The sequence below is a fragment of the Serinus canaria genome, chromosome 3 (genome assembly GCF_022539315.1).
Source record: "Serinus canaria isolate serCan28SL12 chromosome 3, serCan2020, whole genome shotgun sequence".
NCBI classification, from domain to species: Eukaryota; Metazoa; Chordata; class Aves; order Passeriformes; family Fringillidae; genus Serinus; species Serinus canaria.
In genome coordinates, this window is record NC_066316.1 from 54087577 (window position 1) to 54108219 (window position 20643).

Sequence of the window (20643 nt, forward strand, 5' to 3'; positions counted from 1 at the left end):
CACCTTGTTTGAAAGACAAAAACAAAGAAAAAATAAACCCACCCAACTACATGCTAGTACAAGAGGACAATTTAATGACAGCATCTCTCATTTGCTGAGAAATAACTCTGGAGAGAAAAAGGACTGGACAATGACCAGCATTTTATTTACACAGATCATGACACATGTCACTCAGGTAATCTGTTCTTGTCAGGCAGTCTTTAATTAGAAAATTCCTAGAGAGAACTCATGCTCCCACTAGGTGCTTATTAAAAACTAAAGACAAAAGGAGTCAGTAGAAAAGCCCAAGGAAGGGACAGGGAACTCAGGTTACACTGAAAGGCAAGAGTCTGCTGCTCTTAGGGAGAGACACTCAGAATGGGATGCTGGATTTTGAATGAAAAACTCTCAGTGCTCTTATTAGTGAGTATTTTTAGCATTAAAAAGTCTAATTGGATATATATAAATATTTTAAGCTTGTTTAAAAGACATTTTATGGTTTGCTTACAGTAATACTCCCAAGCTTAATGTAAAACTTGCTATAAAATATTCAGCAGCCTTTTTATAACTAGTCTTAAAAACAATTTAAAGTCTTAGTGTTTTATTTTTAATTATTTTTAAGTCAATGTACTTTAATCCTCAGATAAAGGGAGTAGGGGTTTGCACTTATAATTGAAATTATATTCTGATTTATTTTCAGACAGTTTGGTGACTTGTATATGGGGAGCAGAGAAAGGAATTTCCTTAGCTCTTCATTCCCTCAATTTCTGTGATTTTTTAGTTTTAGCCTTTCTTTCCTTTTTAGAGACTGGGTTAAGGCCTGTGCTTAAAAGCAAGTATACCATGACACAGTAAACATAATTTATATCCTTTGCACGAGATCTGGGGGGAGGACTGTAACCCTGAATTTGCTAAAATACATCCTCATTCCAGCAGGCATTTTTGATTTCTATCATCTATGATGAAGAACTGCATTGCACACTGATTTTGAAACATCTCTCAGAGTCTCTTAAAACTATAACCATAGCCAGTTTTATATGCATTTAAAAATACCATAAATGTCACTAATCTGTAGCCTCTCTGCTTTGTAGCTCGTGTGGCTGGGACTGAACTTCTATTTGTTTATTGATACCTTCTACTGGTATGAAGATGACAATGCTTACATTTATACACGGATTATGCTGGGAGTAAGTATGAGTTTGATTGTTAAAGAGCTTCACAAGAAGCTATTCATAGTCTGATTTTATTTACATCCTTCATAAAACTTTTGATGCTTCAACAGTAATTTTCCCATATAAGAGCATCATATTAATATAGTATTTTCTTTCTTTTGCTCTTCCTATACCAAGCTTGTAATTTAATTTCTTTATGCTTATTTCTATATGTACAGTCAACCCTGGCTTGGGCAAGAGCTTCTGCAACATGCCTTAATTTTAACTGCATGCTAATCCTGTTACCAGTCTGTAGAAACCTTATTTCATTCTTAAGAGGAGCAAGCATTGTAAGTACCATTTCTCTAATAGCCATATTATTCTCTCTTTTTTTATTTCTGTAGTTCAGCAGTATTATCCATATCAAACATTTTCCAAGGAATTTTAATTTTTGATAGAGAAGCCTGTACATTATTGCCTAGTTATTACCATTTAAATTGTCAGTATTCATGACTGAAGAGAAACAAATGACTTGTTTAACACAGTGCTCTAAATGCAACACTGATTTTGGCAGATGCTGCATAGCATGGTGTCATGAAGAGAAAAGTGAGAAGCCACAAAAGAGGGACATAATAATGCCACTTGGCCAAATGGAGAAAATTCGTATCTATCATGTGTATTCTCTGTAGCTGCAAAGTGAAAAACGGACAAATAAAATGTTCAGATAGATAAAAATGTTCTAAGGATAATAGTGAACATGTTTAAATGCTCCTGTCTGAGTGGCCACTATTCAGGTCTTCATTTGAGGTAAATGCATTTTTGTAAAAGATGTTCACACTAACCTTGGAATCATGCATGGGAAGTACTTAAGGCTTTAGCTCTCTTAGCCATAACTTCAATTTACACTGAGTTCTTACAGTCAGAGCAATTCTAATGCCACATGTTTGGGTAAAAAATCACTGATCACTTCATGGCTCCAGGATCAACAGGAATTTAGAAATGGTAAAATACAGTTATTTTATAGTAATATAGTTCTTATTTCAGTTCTGCCATTTTTTTTTTTTTGTTTCCATAATTGTTAGGCTTAGATATTAAGCAGTCTTTAGGCTGGGAATCAACACTTATATAATTGTTTGACTTCACAAGCTGAACATTTACCAAAAAAAAAAAAAAAAGAGAAAAGGTGTCCTGGCCTTCTGAATCAGTTTGTGAATCATCACAGAATATATGCATTCCCACTTAGATGCTGAGTAAGAACTCAGAGAACTGGAACTCTTCTCACAGATAATATTTGGCTATTCTGGACAATATTCTGCTCTTGAGGAGCCTGGTACAGAGCAGCTTGACTGCTCCAGCATGACCAGCACCATGGGCTGGATCCAGTGCCTCTCCAAGGAGGTGCTGTGTGTTGACATCACACCCTGTGGTGCTCCAGATTTTTGGAAGATTTATTAGCTGGGAAACAACGTGGATACATGCCAGGATCTTTGGCATGGCGCCATGCCAGGTCATTTGAGCAATCCAGACACCCACACCACCACTCAGAGGCTGAATCCTGTCCATGAGTGCTGTCTGGGTTCCAGCAGAGTGTGTTAGTTTTGGCTCAGTGCAGCCGGCCCCAGGCTGGCTCCGCACTGGGGCACCCAGCTGGCCATGAGCACACCACCACTGAGCCCTTCCAATAATGGGAGCACAGCTCAGGAACACATCAGCAGGCAGCCACCTGAGGTCTAGACAGCCTCAGCCTCCTGGGGTGTGCATTTCCTGAAAGCAGAGAAAATGTTTTCATTGCAAGCTGGCTTTGCCAGCACTTCAGCTCTGTTCTGCTAAGCTGACAAAGCAGTGGTGGCCCAGCCTGGTGTCCTTCCACCCGCAAATGAGTTAATGTCAGCTCAGATAAACCACTCACAAATCACAGCTAAGTGTAGCAGAGCTTTATCAAACCCTTTTTTGAGCCCCTATATAGGATGAACAGGTTCAGATACCCTGGAGTGCCACTCAGGAAAGTTACTTGAGTCCTAAACCTAACCCAAAACTTCCACTGAATTCCTTCAGCATTCCATTTTCAAATGTATTGAACTCTTCTCCTCTCCAAAATGTGAGATGTAAACACCAATAGGAATGATATAAAACAAGTTCTGCTTTTTCACCAAGTACTGTGGAGGAGCACTGAGGAGACAGCTTGACAAAAACATCACATTTCACAAGATGGTTGCCTATGGAATAGCGTTAAATGCAAGTAAGCTTTTTTGGTTTTATTTTTTTCTTCTTTGCCTTTGAACTGTTTTGAATTTCATAGTGATTCTGCCTAATGCTGTAATCCCCATCAGCTCTGAGATGTGATATTTTAGTGCAATCATTTGTTGACTGCAGCTTTAAATGTGTGTAGGAGTCCCATCTGATTAACTGTTTGTAATCTTTTTTGCTTGATAAGAGGTTGACTGTTAAGGAAATAGACTTTCAATCTGAACAGTAAACACCAGTTGCCGCTTAGTTAATCTGAACAACTTGTGTGCCCTTAAAATTTAGTGTAAATAACTTTCATTGAATCCCTGAGGGTAGATATTTGGGGAGATGACATGGCATTACTGTCTGATTCTGTAAGGAAATGATGCTTATGAGTCATACCACAAATCTACCCACCAATACATCTTCACTAATTTTTCAACCAGGTAATAAATTTAATCTGAATTTGAGAGAGGTAGGTGTCTCAAAAACAATACATTTCGAGGTATTTATTTTTAGTAGGCTACTGATCCAGGAAACTAATGGCCCCCTTGAGGGAAAACAGCAACCTGAGATCAAAATTTTTCTATTCTGTTGGTCCTAGTGACTTACTGAGGTGCTTGTTCACCTGGCTGGGAAAAAGCCATTTTCTACTCAGAGAACAGGCACCTTCCTGTTCTTTAAGTAGTAAAAGGACCTGGAGAAGTTTTTAGGAATTCAGAGGACATGAGGGGAACAGGAGATAGCTTGAGGAAAAAGGATGTGAGAGGAATGAACAAAAAGCCAGTGGGAAGAAGGACATGAGCACACAGAGATAGAGAGGTATCTGTGATAGATAGATAGATAGATAGATAATAGATAGATAGATAGATAGATAGATAGATAGATAGATAGATAGATAGATAGATAGATAGATAGGCAGATAGATGATAGATGGATAGGTGGATGGATGGATGGATGGATGGATGGATGGGATGGATGGATGGATGGATGGATGGATGGATGGACAGATAGATAGATAGATAGATAGATAGATAGATAGATAGATAGATAGATAGATAGATAGATAGATAGATGATAGATGGATAGGTGGATGGATGGATGGATGGATGGATGGATGGATGGATGGATAGATAGATAGATAGATAGATAGATAGATAGATAGATAGATAGATAGATAGATAGATAGATAGATAGATAGATAGATAGATAGATAGATAGATCTCTTAGACAGATAGTTCTCTTAGAAAAAGGAAAGGAGACAGAGGAATTACTCAGGGCTATTTACAAGCATGAGACATTGCAGGGTAACTTTTCTACCCCCAGGCTGTCAGGGTGGATTCTGGTCCCAATATCTTTTTCAGCCTGTGTAAGGGAGCTGCTTTTGTGTGTCTAGGCTGTTAATGTCCTCATGCCATGAGACAAGAATTTGAAGTCAGGATTGCCAACAGGAACCAACGGCTAAAGTTTGTCTTCTGCATATCATGCTAAAGAATTCCAAGAGGAAGGCTATGGGATATAAACATTCATCTCACAGTGTATTATGATGAATTACTTATCTGTCATGTCCACTCAGTCTTCAGATTTCAGTTTCACCTCAGAACAGATTCCTATGGAATGCAGCATTGCTTCTTTAATTAATAAATCAACCCAGGAATATAAATTAACCAACTTTACTTAGTGTATAATAGGTCATGTTCCAAAAAGAAAGCAAAACTTCACAGTCAAACCTCTTATGTTTTTGGTATTTTCATTAATAATAAAATGTTTGCTAGTGCATTAATATGGACAGTTTGGGAAGTGCAAGTCTATCAGAAAAGTGATTGCTTTAATGGTTTCATTAATTTCAAGGAAAAAGACACAGAAGCCAATGTGAAATGACAGAAAGCATGTTCATATTATTCTCATTTAAAACACTCTCTTGGGACAAATCAAAGGTTCATTTCTGGGTTGGTATTTAGGCTGGTTGATTTATTTTTCCTAAAATATAAAATGGAAAAATAGCTGATGTATTTGAGAAAGAAAACAGAACACAAGGAAGTCTAATAAACAAAGCATAACAGCCTATGAATTCCTGTTTCCTTAAGTCAAGTGAGAAACATTTATCATATTTGGAAAAACACTACATCACTGAATAGTGTTAGGCTTGTGTAAAGAATGGCCAGAAACTCAATTTCCTGAAATTCAATTTTAAGTTGATAGAAAAATAAAGTCTGCAGAACACATTGTGACAAAAAAACCCAGCATTTCAGAGTGGTACCCACAAGTACACTGAATCCTTTTCAATAAAATCTAACAGTGTTAAAATGATGTGTAAATAGATGCCATTTCCCTCTCAACTGACACATTATTTATCCTAGTACTACCTATATTGCCTTTTATTACACAAAAACACAGTCAACTCCTATTAGTCTATTGCAATTTAGTAATTCTCATTCAAATGGATGTACAGCCTTGTATGATCAATAGACTAAATGTGGTAGCAAGAAGTTAAACCAATTTGAAGATCAGATCACTAAGCTTAGCCTCACAATATAAAATTGTAAACCCCTTTATTATTAAAGCAACATGTATTCATCTTGGCTTGCCAGGTGGTGTTACTCCAGCATGTTTATTTAATAGTGTGCTAAAAATAGTCAGTGCAACATTAGTATTGTCTGGCTTCTAACAGGCAGCCAGCTCAGCTGAGGTGTGCCTGGCCTTGGAAAGAGTACATCTGTACCTTTAATTTTTCATCATCTCTAATACAAATTCAAGAGCAGGCTTTAATTGGTCAGGACATAAAGGAATATAATTAGAGACTAGTGGAAGAGGGAAGTTGGAGGAAAGAGAGAGAGTAAACAATGCTATCTATAATCAAGGGCATCATTGAAAATTCAGTAAAGGGAATTCTGCTTAGTTTGGCTTCCTGCATTCTGCACGCCTGTCTGTGATAAGAGCTGTCTGGGAGTTATTCAGCCACTAATAAATCTTCCTTATAGACCCGTAACTCTGCTAGAATAAAATCAGAGCTTCATGCACTCTCAGTTTGATCAGTGCAAATAGTTCTGTGCTTTGTACTGGAAAGACACTCTTCAGTTGAGACACAGTGGCCTGAAACTTCAAGACACCACAAGAGATAGTAATAATATTTTCTACAGCACCTACTTCTTACTGTACTGTTTTTACACTCTCAAAAAGCATATTCATACATTTTCTGAAGTGGGGAGTGTTGGGGGCATTTTTCTTTCTTTACTTTGATATGTTTGGCTTATCTTAAAGAAGAAATTACTTGCATTTTTTTTGGTGTTTGCAGAAAGGTCATTTTGCTCCATCAATCTTTGAATTATGATATTATTAAAGTTTAAGCAATTAAGGGAAAACAGAGGAAGGACAGCAAGGTTGTTTGGAGTTAAGCTGTTTGAAATGGTGATTCTTGCTCCTTAAAAATTCCAGCAATATGTTCTCCTTTAAAAACATGCAAAGTGCAGAAAGAAGTATAGTGATGCCAGGTGTGTTTGGCTTCTGACAAGCACTGAAAAATCTATAGGTAAAAATGCTAGGAAACCTCTTTCAACCTGTTTTTGGTAAACTGTGTAAATGGCTTTGGTGACCTGAGTCACATTTTTGTGTAAATTATTAAGTTCTCAGGGAAGCAGATGCCTATCTTCAAAAGAGGTCTAGCTGATACCTCAGTGTTGTACTTCCAGAAATTACAGAAAATCAAACTTCCATTAAATGTCTTTTTTTGGTTTTAGTCAGATTGCTTAAATGCAGACTTAGTGCAAGTACTAGGAAGGAAACAATATTAAATTGAAGATTTTAGGCTTCCAGCTAAGATAAAAAATGGTCCAAGTCATGTTCTTCTTTGATGTTTATAACCATTCTTAAAAACAAATAAAATGCAAGCACATGTGTGGTCACTATTCTAATTTTTATACAACCTGTGCCTTTTTAGTTCACAAAGACATCATGAAGTTTAAGTAGGGGTTCTGAATAACTAGGAATGGGGGGCAAAAAAATCATGGCCTTGGTCAAGGGCAGAATTCTCCATGCCTGGGTTATCTGCCTGTAAAGCTGTTATCTTTGCTGTAGGCAGAAAGGCCAGGATTTGACCCTTTGACTTTATCATGATAGGCTGGTTAATCAAAATGTTTAACTGCTGGCAGCAAGCTCCAATTTGATTATTATCCTGTACAGGCATGCAGAAAAAGAGAGAGTTAAATCTTGTCCTCAGATAAACACATGAAATTTCTGTTTAGTTCAATGAGAGTTGTGCATGCTTCACTGAAGGCACAATTGGCTGAATAAGAGTGGCTAAATTGACCATACTTTAAAGATAATTTAATTATATCTCTTTGTATTTAAGGATCTGTACAGTAAACACTATGATCTAATAGCAATCCTTTTCCTCCCTCTCTCCTTCCAATAAAGCCTTTTATTTGATCTCAGAGGTGGACTAGATAGAACATCTCAGGGTCAAATACAAATTAATGTCTGTTAAGTGCTTCAGAGGTTCCAGATGTCATTAAAAACAACAAAAACCCTTCATTCTTCATAAACTGTTATAAAAAAAAGAGCTTTGTTTAACAGATTGGGTGATTTATTCCATATGTTATATCTGGACATGCAGAATGAGGGAAAAATTGAACTGAAAATTCTGAAATGTAGTCCCTTAAACTTTGCCCTCATGGTTAACTCAGATAAGTGGTGCAGAGGAAAGAACTACCAACTGTAGTAAGCTCAGATTTCAGAAATCTGCATATGTAATTTTGGAACTGCTTAGTAAATTCTATACACTGCAGATGCAAAGACCTTCAGAAAATGCACTTTCGGGATGTAAAATATTTCAGTTAATGGCGATGTGTTCAGTGCCAGAATTTTTATTCTGCTACAACTATTATACATTAAATGAACCACACAGAAAATGGAATTAGATTTTTGCATTACTCTTACCATCCAACTATAATTCATTTTTAGATTGCATCATTTTTTGCTAGCAGCACAAAAAACCCCCATCAGAAGTATTAATCTAATAATACTCCAGGCAATATCTAAGATCATGGGAGACTCAGGTTAACCAACATATTCAGTACATAATTAGTTTGAATGTGATATTCTCAATGTATCATTATTCTCTCTACATTAACATCTACCACAGAATAGTTTACAGAAAATAAAAACAACAATAACAACTCTCCTGCTCATTCTAGGAAATCTTCTACACTTGTAATATCCTCTACTTATCAGATGAAAGCAGGAGAGAATGTCACCCACAAGGGAGGGTGTGGTATCCCAAAGAATCTATGATGATGTTTCCATGAACAGAAACACAGGGAAACAGAACAATGTGCAGAAGGAAAAGACAGTGTCCTCTGATAGCCTGCAGAAAAACCTTACTAGGCTAGGTTGCCAGAACTGGATCTCTCCTTCCAGGGGAAAGTTGCAACATGAGTACTCCTCATCAACTATAGTCTCAAGACCTTCTTGAGAAACTATATCCATTCAACCCATTTTTCTTCTCTCAAAGACTAGAAATGCTCTGTTAGGAAATGTGGACCTCTGCCTGTCTGGAGAAAACTAGCACCTCATTTCACTCTCAACACTCAGCATTTACTAGATAGCATTAGATATCCTGTCACTCCTAACGTGACTAGAACTTGTGCAAATCATGTAGAATCCTGCACTTTGGGGAAAGTACGAGATTTTTTGTAGTTTTCTAAACAACAGAAATGTCATCATTTCATGTGAATATTTTATAGTCTGCAGTATCACTTTAAAAAAATCTATTGTTTTGAAGGTGAAAGTAGAAAGTGCCTTTTGCTATGAACATAGATTCAAACTTCCACAATTAGTCAATGTCACAATTCTAAATGAGCAAAGATAATCCAAAACCTGCAGCTGACACACTGCAGGCAAGCTTTGGTGTAACAGCGCGATGGATCCTACTATGTGAAACTCTCCTGGTCCCTAGGCTATGGGGACTATTACATCATAACAGAGTTATAAAGAGCATCCTGTAGATATAGAGGGCAAGAGGCCCAAGTTACAGTAATCACTCATAGATGCCAAAATAAAGAAGTCCACTTAGTGACTCATTGTCGGGGTTTTCCATCCTTTGAAAGTTTTCTTTCCTCTTTCTCTTAGCCCATACCAGACAATGTGCAGGATGTAACTCCACAACTTATCAAAGACAGAAATCTGTTATCCCACACTCCTGTCCTATAAGTGAGTCTTTCAGATGTCAAAGAAATCAGGTCCTCATCAAGCAGCAACTTGGTTCCCCTCCAGCTGGATCAGATAGCATCCTTACCAGGCCAACACATCTGTTCTGAAAGCCCTTTGTAGGAACAGTTCCCCCCTTCCCACTCAGCACTTAAATGTGCTGTTACACTTAAATATATAAACAGTGTTTATATACTGCTTGTGCATCAGTTGTACACTGGGGAACAGATTGCCACAGCCCCCACACAGCTGCCACCTAAACCATCCAGCTCAGAGCTTGGGCTCTTGGGTTTTGACAGTCTAAATCCACGCATCTCATTCGCTGCTCGTGGTCCAGTGCCACCTTCCTTCCAGTGCTCCCAGCACTGCTGAGGTGCTGGGAGCACACTCCCATGCACAGGCTCCAGGAAGCATCTTTCACCTGATGCTGGCAAGGCCATTTCACATGCAGCACCCAACCCATAGCAGCACGTGCAGGGCATGCCAGGCCAGAGTCCAGCACCCTCTGACGCTCACAGTCATGTCATGCACACCGTTTCATAAAATGACCAGCCTTCAGCTGAAAGCTGCTTAGACTGCTTGATCCCATTATCCCGTTTATCAAAAGGTTATTTTAGAGTCTCATTCCTTTGATGGCTTGAATCTGTCTTCTAATTTCCAGGCTCACTTTATCTCTCTGCAGTTCATACCCATTTGGATTCGGTCTCCATCCTGCTGAAGCTATTCTAGCTTGTACAAATAATTTATTATTCATTGGGCCAAAGATTCAGAAGAAATGGGAGGTTGATTTTGCAGTTTGGTTGCTCAGGATATTCACTTGGGATGCCTATGTCAATAAATATTGGACTATTTTAATTAAGGGCTTCATCAAGAGACAGCTCAAAAGAGAATAACCAGTCAACCCAGTGACTAGGACATGTGATTTGGTTTAAAGCCTTGCTTTAAATTTAATGTAAGAGGGATTTTTAGATAGGTCTTTCATCTCCCAGTGAATATCTAAGCATGAGGCAATGAGGTGTCAAGAAGTGGCGGGGGGAGTCCCTAAGTTAACGTTACATTTTGAATGAAGTGCATCCTGACAATCAACCAACCACAGTACATCTACTGCTCTAGGAGGATCACCTCAGAAGTACAGAGTGAAAATAGCCTCTCTCCAGGGTGAACACATGGGATAACTTACTGCTGGGGGGAATGTTTTACCTTCTTGCACTGGCTGCTTTAACCATTTCCATGGCCAGCATCTTCCTTTAACTCATATTCCCAGGGACACAGCTGTTCCCAGGTGCTGAAGAGGAGCTGGACTCCAGCATATGGAGTGAGTGAACCCACTAAGTAGATAGGCACATAAATGACCAACAATACCAAGATCCTTATGCATTTAATCCTGTGTTTACATCTATGATTAAACAGTGACTAGTACAGTAAAACATTATTTTCATCCACATAGTCACAATTAAAAAAAAGGGGAGAAAAAGGAGAGAAGAGAAGAGAAGAGAAGAGAAGAGAAGAGAGAGAGAAGAGAAGAGAAGAGAAGAGAAGAGAAGAGAAGAGAAGAGAAGAGAAGAGAAGAGAAGCAGAAGAGAAGAGAAGAGAAGAGAAGGAGAAGAGAAAGAGAGAACAGAAGAGAAGAGAAGAGAAGACGAATAGAAGAGAAGAGAGACGCGAAGATGAAGAGAAGAGAAGCGAAGAGAAGAGAAGAGAAGAGTAAGAGAAGAGAAGAGAAGAGAAGGAGAAGAGAAGAAGAGAAGATTGTAGGAGACTATTTTTCAGGGAAGAAGAACATATTTGGTTTACTACAAATACTGCCTTTTAGAAAGGTTTTTCAAATGGTCAGGGACAGAAACAGATAACCACTGAAGGAGAGATGATAACAGGAAGCTAATTATAAAAACTGGAAATAGTTGTGCTGTAAACATATAATTATCTTTCATTGTCATTTTTTCATCCTTTGGCATTTAATATCTTGCATTAATTAAAACTTGCATGTAATGAATTTGAGAATCTCTCATATTGAAAAATGAAACTCTGCACCTAGCTTGGTTACAACTTTATCTACGTAAGCCAATAATAAAACAAAGTCCTTCCTCCTTTTCAGCTCTTGAAATTATACTCTTTCCACCCAAGAAAATAGTTACGGGGGATTTTTTTACTTCAATCTAAGACATTTTTCTAAACTGACTGCTTCATATACCTTTTGGGGGCAGGCCAGAAGTAGAGCTGATGTATGATACTCCAGACAAATCAGGTCTAACACAGTGTAGTTCCTATGGCTTCCCCAGGCTCCACCTGCATAAAGTAATGCTACAGCCTCTTGTAAATAGGGGACAGATTTTGAAAGCATCTCTAGCGCAAGTTGCGAACTGGTCCATGCCTAAACCAGTCAACTTAGTGTCCTGTGTAGCAAGGGTAAACCATGGCACATCTTGGTATATTAACTAAAAATAGGAATTTTAATGAATTTAGCTAATTTTGAACAATTGAAAGTCAGAGGCATACACTTTTATATCAACTCTCACAATGTCCTCCTTTGATGACACTGGAGACTGCAGGGCACTTGACTGTAAAGCTGGGAGGCGAGGCTGCTGCTGTTCCTCTCCTCTCTACTGTGAAGCAGTCACTTCATATTAGACATGCACTTGATAAAATTCTCTTTTTTATTGTCAGCTTAATCCATGCAAAACTCTCAATTTATGCCTGAGCTTTTCAAATAGTTCACAGTGTGAGTAATGAAGTTCCTTCTGGCACTGTGGGCACATGCAAGTGTGCCTGTAATTTCACACCACTCTTTCTCTCCTGCAGCCATCCATATTGTTGCCCACTCCATCAACATCGAGCGGTATCATTCCAGCCAGTCAAAAGAAGCTGGAGAGTTACGGAATAAACTTTCTGGTCTTGGCAAGAGCCCAAATGAAAGCTACTTGAACCCAATCAGGACCTATGAAACAGTAAGATGTCACTTTTGAGGTTTCCTCATCTAAAAAGTTTTCCTCTGTGGATTCTACTGCCGGTAAAACTGTATTTCAAAGCCTTTTAACCAGAGCGAGAAGGTGCTGCCAAAGGTTAACCTCAATTTCAGCTGAAAACACTTACTCAGAGCTGCAATTTTCAGGTTACTAAGCTCAAAGAAATGTCTATAGTATTTTAATTAGTTTGTCAGGAGACAGCTGGTGGGGGGAGGATAAGGAGTGTTGTGAAGAGTAGGCAATTAAATAAACCTGCAAAGAATTTTAAAAAACCCAAAAACTAAACTATCAATACATGGAACAAGCACAACTTCTTTTTAGAAAAAAAAAAAAAAAAAAAAAAAACCAGCAATAGCACATCACAATATTGCTTTTGCATTTGCTGTTTGTCTGTCCCCACGGTGGTGCAGCACCGTGCACCCAATCTGGGGGCTGATTCTGCCTTGTTACGTGTCAAGTGTGGCTGCCCAGGGAAGAGCACCTTCAAAACTATCCAGGGGGTTGCTGCACGCCCTGGATGTGTGTGCAGCAGTGCAGGGGGAATCTAGAGCTGCTGTGTCTAGAGCTGCTCTTCCAACACTAGCAGAGCTAGTCCTCAACCCATAAGTGGTTCTGCTTGTTTTGGGGGAAAAAGTGACGGTGTCCCCTGCCCACTCTCTTGGATTAGCCACAAGAGCATTATAAGCTCTCCCTTATAATATTCATAGCATAAAGAAAAGGTGAGCATGCAGAGAAGGCATGTAGACCATGAAAAAGTTAATCAGCTTTTTTTCCCATATTCCAGTGTAGCACACATCACATTTATGCTAGATGTTTCCTTGTGTATCCTGTTTCATAGTTACATATTCCAGGGCTGAAATGGCCTTGGTGAGACTCCTGTGCATATTGTTCTGCTCTTTAGAAAATGCCCACACAGTCAGCATGAAATAGGGACTGCCTGAACACCATGGATTGGTGCTCTTTGGAGCAGTGATGTGCTCCACTGAAACAAGAGCCCAAGTGAGAAGATGGCTGGAGAGCCATTGATAGGATTCAACAGTGCTTTTAAGCTGCAAGGCTTGTCCTGCTTTTTCTCCCTTCCTTTCCAGTTTAGATAGCATGGGGTTTTCATCTTTCAAAATAAACAAGTAAACAATTTCAAATTTGAAGAAAATCAAGCAAATTGATGCAGTCAGTGGTATGAATGCTAAAGTCTCCATGTTAGTGTTGACAAAGCAGTCGGGTTTATCAGAACAGGACAGCAAGCCAAGGGCTCAGCTTCCCAGTCTTTCAGTACATCCAGTGACCACTTCCATTGCATGGCCATGAGGTGCTCCCTGGGAGCAGAACAGAGCTCCCAGCTCTGAACAGGACCTTACCACCTTTCAGTAAGCATTTTTTTCTCTCTACTAAGCATTCCCATAGTGATATAATTGTGAGGTAGTCCTCTAATTAGCATTAAGATCCTAAATTCCCTCGAGCAAGAAGGTTAGGATATTTTGAGATTCTTTCTCAGATTTCTCACTGCAATACACTCCACAATTACCTTTCAATTTGCAGCCTAGATTTTACTCTAACCTCTAATATTTATATTTCTTTTATCACTCACTTGTGTCTCAGTAGCTAAACTCAGAATTAATAAATTATGATGGGAAGCAAACAAAAGATTGTTTCTAACTTCAGAGAAGAAGGTTCTGAGATTACCAATTCAGGCTTTCTTTTCAGTGTTATCCTACTGCCATTGAAGCAACATACTGTCTTTGACATTTTGCCTTTTTTCATCTCAATATTCAAACTAGCCACTGTAGAGGAAATGTTCAAAATATCACCTAGATCAATCCTGTTAATATGAAATAGGATCTGAACACGCTCTTCACAGGTACCCATTTGAAAATGTACTGTTTGTTGTCAAGTGTGAGCTTTTGAAAGGATGATTTTACCATAAAAAGTGACTGTAAAAATGGCATTGTGGAATTTTATGACCTCTAGAATTTCCATATCAAATGAGTGCACTTTACAAATACAATAGAGGGTTGTTTTTTTCCTCCTAGTGTATTAAGCTGTAGAACCAAATCAGGATCCAAAAGTTGTGCTGAGCTCCTTCACTCCTGTGCATCAGCACTGGGAAAACAGATATACATGCTCTGTAGGCCAAATGGGGACTTCATTTGCACTCTGATGGCATATTTAGCTTGATTCTCATCTTGTGTGTGAGATTTTTACTGCTGTTCTTCACAATTTGCACTTTATAACTGCAATCAACATCTGACAGTTGTGTTCAAAATACATCTTCACTCTCACTTCAGTTTATTTTGGTGGGTTTAGACAGATATACAGACCTGTGCTGACATCTCTGAGTCATGAACAAGAAGGAACATGTTCCAGCCCAGCGTATTAATGTTTCTTCACTGACAAGTATAAAAATGTTAATATAAATATGTATTTTAAAAAATAAACCCAAGTATCTCCAAATAAATGTGAGGAACAGATAAACAAGATATATTTTTAGGTAAATGAGAGTATGCCGTCTTTGTGTACCATTTCAGGCCTTCTACAGCCCCACAAACTTTGAAGTAAAGTAAGCACAAAAGAGTTCCACATCTTACAGGTGTCTTAGCACCTCACATTACCACTTCACAAAAATAAGCTGGTTTCTAGTGCTGTTTTCTTTATTAGACCTCTAGGTTTAATCTTCTCATTTCTCTCACAAATTTTATCTATTTGTGGCACAATTTCATTAAGTGTGTAAGTAAAATTGATCAAAGTACAAACGAGACTAATTTCTTCCTTTTAATCCCTGAAACAAGTAAGAGGCAGCAAATGTTTAAATATCTGTTTGGAATAAGCCTGAGTAGAAATAAAGCAGAGAGATGTCTTTCAATGCTATTCTGTGGTAAAATGAAAGATTGCCTTGCCTCTATGTCTTGTTCTGGTTTTGTTCCCATGCTGAAGATTTTGGCTTCAAGTGTACTAGCAGAAACAGAAACAATAATAAAAGTAATAGAAGTAGTAATAAAAGTAAGGTATAACAACAGTAACTACTAATACTAATACTAGCAATGTATTCTTATTCTAGAACACAACAGGACAGGTACTGACCACAATAGCTGGAATAACTGGAGTTGTGATAACTGTGGCTTTGATTCTGATCATGACTTCATCCACTGAGCTCATCAGAAGGTCATGCTATGAGGTTTTCTGGTACACCCACCACCTCTTTGTGGTTTTCTTCACTGGTTTAATAGTCCATGGTATGGGGTAAGTGTTTGTGTAAACTACATGGGGTGTGTGTACACAGTTTGAGATGAAACACCATCCAAATCTACAATTCCATGCTTTTCTACTAACAAACTGCTGGGATCTTTGGTTAGATTACAAAATGAAAACATTTTGAATTTAAAATACATCACTTTTCTGAGGAATTAAAGCATCCTTTAATTTATTCAGCTGCTCTTCTACCATCTTACAACCTGTACCTTATCAATGAATGAACTTTCATGCTTGGGAACTGGGGACATTACAGATCAGTAATCAAAACTTTGTGGGTTCAAATTAGTAAGGGATAGACCTTATGCTCATAGCTCTTGTAAGGCATTTTTAAGAGACCTTGCAGAAGCTTGAGAAGCTTTCAGTATGTCATCTACCTATGGTAGGTGTCTCTGTGGCCATTTTCCTGTGCCTCCATAAATGTAAAGTGATTTTGACCTTTCTCTGCAAGGACCAGAACCCCAAATTTCCTCACCATACAGACATACTGTGTAGTAGTGCTAGGTACTATACTACAAACCAGGTTTAAATGACTACAGTAACAAACAATGACTAGCCCAGCCAGGTGGCTTTTATGGACAGAGAGACTGCCTGGTTGTGTTTCCCTGTTCCTCAGTGAAAAGAAAGATCTGCCCCTTTAGTAGAGGACTCTGGTTCTTACAGTGAGAGACAGCAGATGCATGGGACCTTCCCTGAGAAGCTCAGGGACTGATAAATCTTCTGTCATTGCAGAGTGAGAGCACCAAGGTGTTTAGAGCTGAAAACATTTCCATCTTCTGCTTCCAGCTCCACCGGCATCATCTTCTTCTCCCTTCTGTGCTATCCTGCACTTCCTTTTCTCATTATTTGTGATAGCATTCATGTTATTCTACATTCACATTTTAGTTCAGGGAGTGCAGTTTTGAGGTAAATCTCAGGCTCTTCCTCACCCCCTGGACTTGGCTCATACCACGGTACAGTCCCTGGGCTGCACAGCCCAGTGTTTGGGGTGGAAATACAGTGACAGAAACACTTTGCTGTGTTCCAATAGCTAACAAGTGATCCATTCACAGGACCAAGCCAGACCTGGTCCTAAGCCATAGGTAGCCCTCAGACATGTCCTGTGAAGGGCCCTCAACAAAGATTGCTTTGCTCCATAGATCTTCTCCAGCTGGCTAGCTTGTGTGCACATGGCCACAAGCTGTAGTCAAGATTTTGAGGTCCAAGGGCAGTCATTTGGTGTTCACAGAATGGATTGTGCTGGAAAGAACATTAATGACCATCTAGTTCCACCCCCCCCGCCGTGGGATGGGACACCTCCCACTAGACCAGGTTGCTAAAAACCCTAACCAGCCTGTCCTTGTGATCATAATACACTTTTTATGTCTATTTCATAAAATATTCAGATGCTATTGCCCACCACTAAAGAATGTACAGACCATGATTCTTTGACAGAGTAGAACTTCCTAGCCCATGGCAGCATGTGCATGTGCCTTTTCTCTGGAGGTACATGGATGCTTCATCATGGGGCAGGGAACAGGCCAGTACAATGGTTTGTGGTGTGTTATTTTCCCCACCTCTTCCCTTGTGGTTTGAGAGTTGCCACATCCAGTTTGGCTTTAAGTGCTCCTGAAGTTGGCCCAATTAATTAGTGCCATTTTACAGATGCAGAGCTCCAAGCAAACACTATAGACTTTATCCTGGATTGATTAAAATGCCCCCCTCCCTCTCTGAAAAAACTTTTAGAATCTGACTTCAAGCAACTCTAATGAACCCTTTGAAACCTCAGCTTTGTAAGCTCCCTCTGCCTAGCCAGCTGACCAGCACTACTGAGCCAGAGGCTGCCCCAGAACGGGGGCACTGGCTGAAGAACCCTATCAACACCATCCAATGAGTATTCTGCTCGCTCCAGGCTGGGAGGGCACTGCAACAGAGCTTCCTCCTGCCCCAGAACAACCCCTGCTAATGAAAAAGAGTCAAACCCCAAGGTTTCATTCTCCTTCCGCTTCTTCCTCCTTCCCAGGTGGCTGCACAAACCTCACTCAAAACTAACTCATTTTCTTTCTGTCTGAACAGGCAGCAGAGCCAAATTAAGTGTGGAAGTGAAAATTCAGAGAAACAATAAGAAACAAACTGGATTTCCCCATAAAAATCTTCCTTCTCTGCCCATAATCAACAGCAGGTGAAACACATTTAAAGAGAACAGTCAGGATTGATATATTTTTTAAAATTCACATCATTAACATTCTCAGAAGTAAGCAAGCTAGAATTTAGTATTTTTAGAGATTATACATCTAATTACACTCCTCCGACTTTACTCATAGCTTTTAAAAATACATTTAGAAAGTAATAAAGGAAAGAGAAGGTCTGTCACTATTAAATTTTATCACTTTACTAAACACTCCAAGATGCTCAAATATAGAGGAGGTCAAAGAGCCCGCTCCAAAGAACTTGGAAATCAAATTTTGCCACATACATGTATATTTTCTATGCAAGGGCTCTCTCCATTTCAGCTGCATTGATGGACACCAATACTACAGCACACTTCTTGCCTTTGGTCAAAAATTCACAGAAGTGAAAAACTAAAAGAAAGATAACTTGAACAAGAAGTGCAAAACTAAAGGAAAGATAACTTGAACACAAGAGCAGAACAGGTTTGAAATGAAGTGGCCAATTCTCAAACTTTCATTTATCTCAGAACAGGCATTTGATTACTACTGCAAAACCTAGAGAAACACAGAACCCTGGAAAGAAGCATAGCATTGATGAACCTTTTTGTTTTAAGTCAGCTTGTCCGAGGTCAGACACCCCAGAGTCTGCTGCTTCACAATGTCACCTACTGTAAAGATCACTACTGGGAATGGGAGAACACCACTCAGTGCCCTTTGCCAGAGTTCTCTGGCAACAAACCTGTGGTAAGAGTGATTTTTCTCTTCTGCCTTTAACTTACTGTCCTTTCTTGGGAGGCCGAATGTCTTAGGGAGCAGGGGGCTGGGGTGAGTAGGCCAGTGACTGGCACTTAGTGTCATATTTCAAGAGTAGCTTCACATTCCTGTTCCAGGATCCCTCCCTTTGCATAAGATAGTGCTCCCAAACTCCTCTGTAATCAGTGCAGGTGAAGAGTATTGTGTACAATTTTCATGTCATTAACATAAATTTTTATTTCTGGAAGATCCTTTAGTTAGAAAACACTAACACTCTCTTTGAAGGGTATGAATATCAAAATTGTACTCTCTCTGATCTGTTATATACATTTATTTATAATAATTCAGTATCCCAAATATCCTTGATGTGCTCATTGCACAGAGATACCTTCCAAGTGAAAACCTTATGAGGGTAGAGATACAGAAAATACAATAGACCTGTAAAGCTAGGGATGCAAATTAATATTATTATTTTAACTAACAGTACTTTAGTAGGAGTAGTTTAAATACCAAGGGAGAATAAAGTGCAGAGAAAATAATGTCCTTGCTTTGGGGCATACGCTTCATACTGTCCAGTCTTGATGTCTTAAGTTAGGTAAAAAAGGAGAGAATTTGAAACAATGAATTATGAAAGGGAAGGCAAAAGGCAGGAAAAATGTCCCACGGAAGGGTGATTTTGCCAGAACAAGATTGCAAATCCACAGGGGGTAATTAAGTAGCAGACTTGTACAGTATGTCAGATGTCTTGCATACAAACAAAATCATTTAACATTTTCAGCTCAAGATTTAGGTTGCTCATATGCAAGTTTCTGTTGTTTCTTCCAAAAAGAAAAAAACGTACCAAAGGAAATCCTAAAGGAGAAAAATTAGCATTCAGTGTCTGGTAGCTCTTTTAATGGCTGACATAGATTTTTCTTAAACTAAACTATTGTTAGCCACTATCCAACCTGCATATTAATGAGAAAATGAATGCCTCTCTAAAAATTTCAGCTACAATGTCACCATAAAAATCAATACATGGCTACACACCATGAATACAGACACCAGCCTGCTTCCAACAGCATGTCTTGACATTCATTATCATAAAACTAACTGGAAAGAACTTCCACTTCTCTGTGTTAAACCTATTTTGTCACACTTTCCTGCCTACCCAGGGCCATACTTGCAAAGTCACATTACTTTAAATGAATTGTGATAATACCATATGGCATATAGATCATCTATATGAACAGTGCCTTGCTGGATGTGTAATGTGCTACGGTGTGATACCTGCTAGGCACCACGGACAAACAGCACAGATTCACTCAGAAGCCATGGCAAGGTTTCTGCAGCACTGGCAGGGGCTGGTGCAGGTGGGGCAGCCTTGGAGCAGGGAGGGGACAGCCTTGTGCATGGCTGGGACACTGTGAAGTGACTAGAGGGTACACCACGCCAGCTAGGGCTCCTGGGGAAGGCTACCACAACAGAGGCCTCTCTCAGTCACACCACACGTGCTCCCCTGCTCCATATTTCAGCAGATAGGAAGCAGCCCAGACTGGCTCCTAGTGAGGATGATGGAGCACTTCCCTTGACCCGAGGCATCCGGACTTTTGTCCTCACAGCCTCGCCTGGCCCATCACCGCCCCATCCCAGTTCATTCTCGTTACAGGAGGAAACACTGCTGGGGCAAGAATACTGATGCCCTGATTAGCCAGCCAGGAGCCATGTAGCTTAGGAGCCCATGGTGGATGCCACCTTGTCCCAACCCAGCCAAGAGACATTTTGGATTGAAGGCTCCGTTGCGCAGGAGTGATGGCACATTTAAAATCCCAGCTGAGCTCTCGCCCAGGGTAGCCTGCAACCTTATCATTCCTGTCACATGCTTTTATTTACAGGTAGCACAAATGGAAGGGAGGAAAAACAGATCTCATCATTATTGTGCCTTGATATATGCAAATGTATTCAAGACATGAGATTACCCACTGCGCAGAG

General features: G+C 39.4%; 1 protein-coding gene across 1 annotated transcript in view; it reads left to right on the top strand.

Annotated features, from left to right (window-relative positions):
• Positions 1-357: 357 nt before the first annotated feature.
• Positions 358-20643, top strand: part of NOX3 (NADPH oxidase 3) — a 38497-nt gene continuing 18211 nt past the window's right edge. Inside the window, exons 1-7 of the mRNA XM_009095286.1 lie at positions 358-402; positions 1071-1166; positions 1370-1480; positions 3285-3369; positions 12360-12505; positions 15579-15760; positions 18534-18663. Coding sequence (XP_009093534.1) covers positions 358-402; positions 1071-1166; positions 1370-1480; positions 3285-3369; positions 12360-12505; positions 15579-15760; positions 18534-18663 — 795 coding nt within the window. The remainder of the gene's footprint in view (positions 403-1070; positions 1167-1369; positions 1481-3284; positions 3370-12359; positions 12506-15578; positions 15761-18533; positions 18664-20643) is intronic.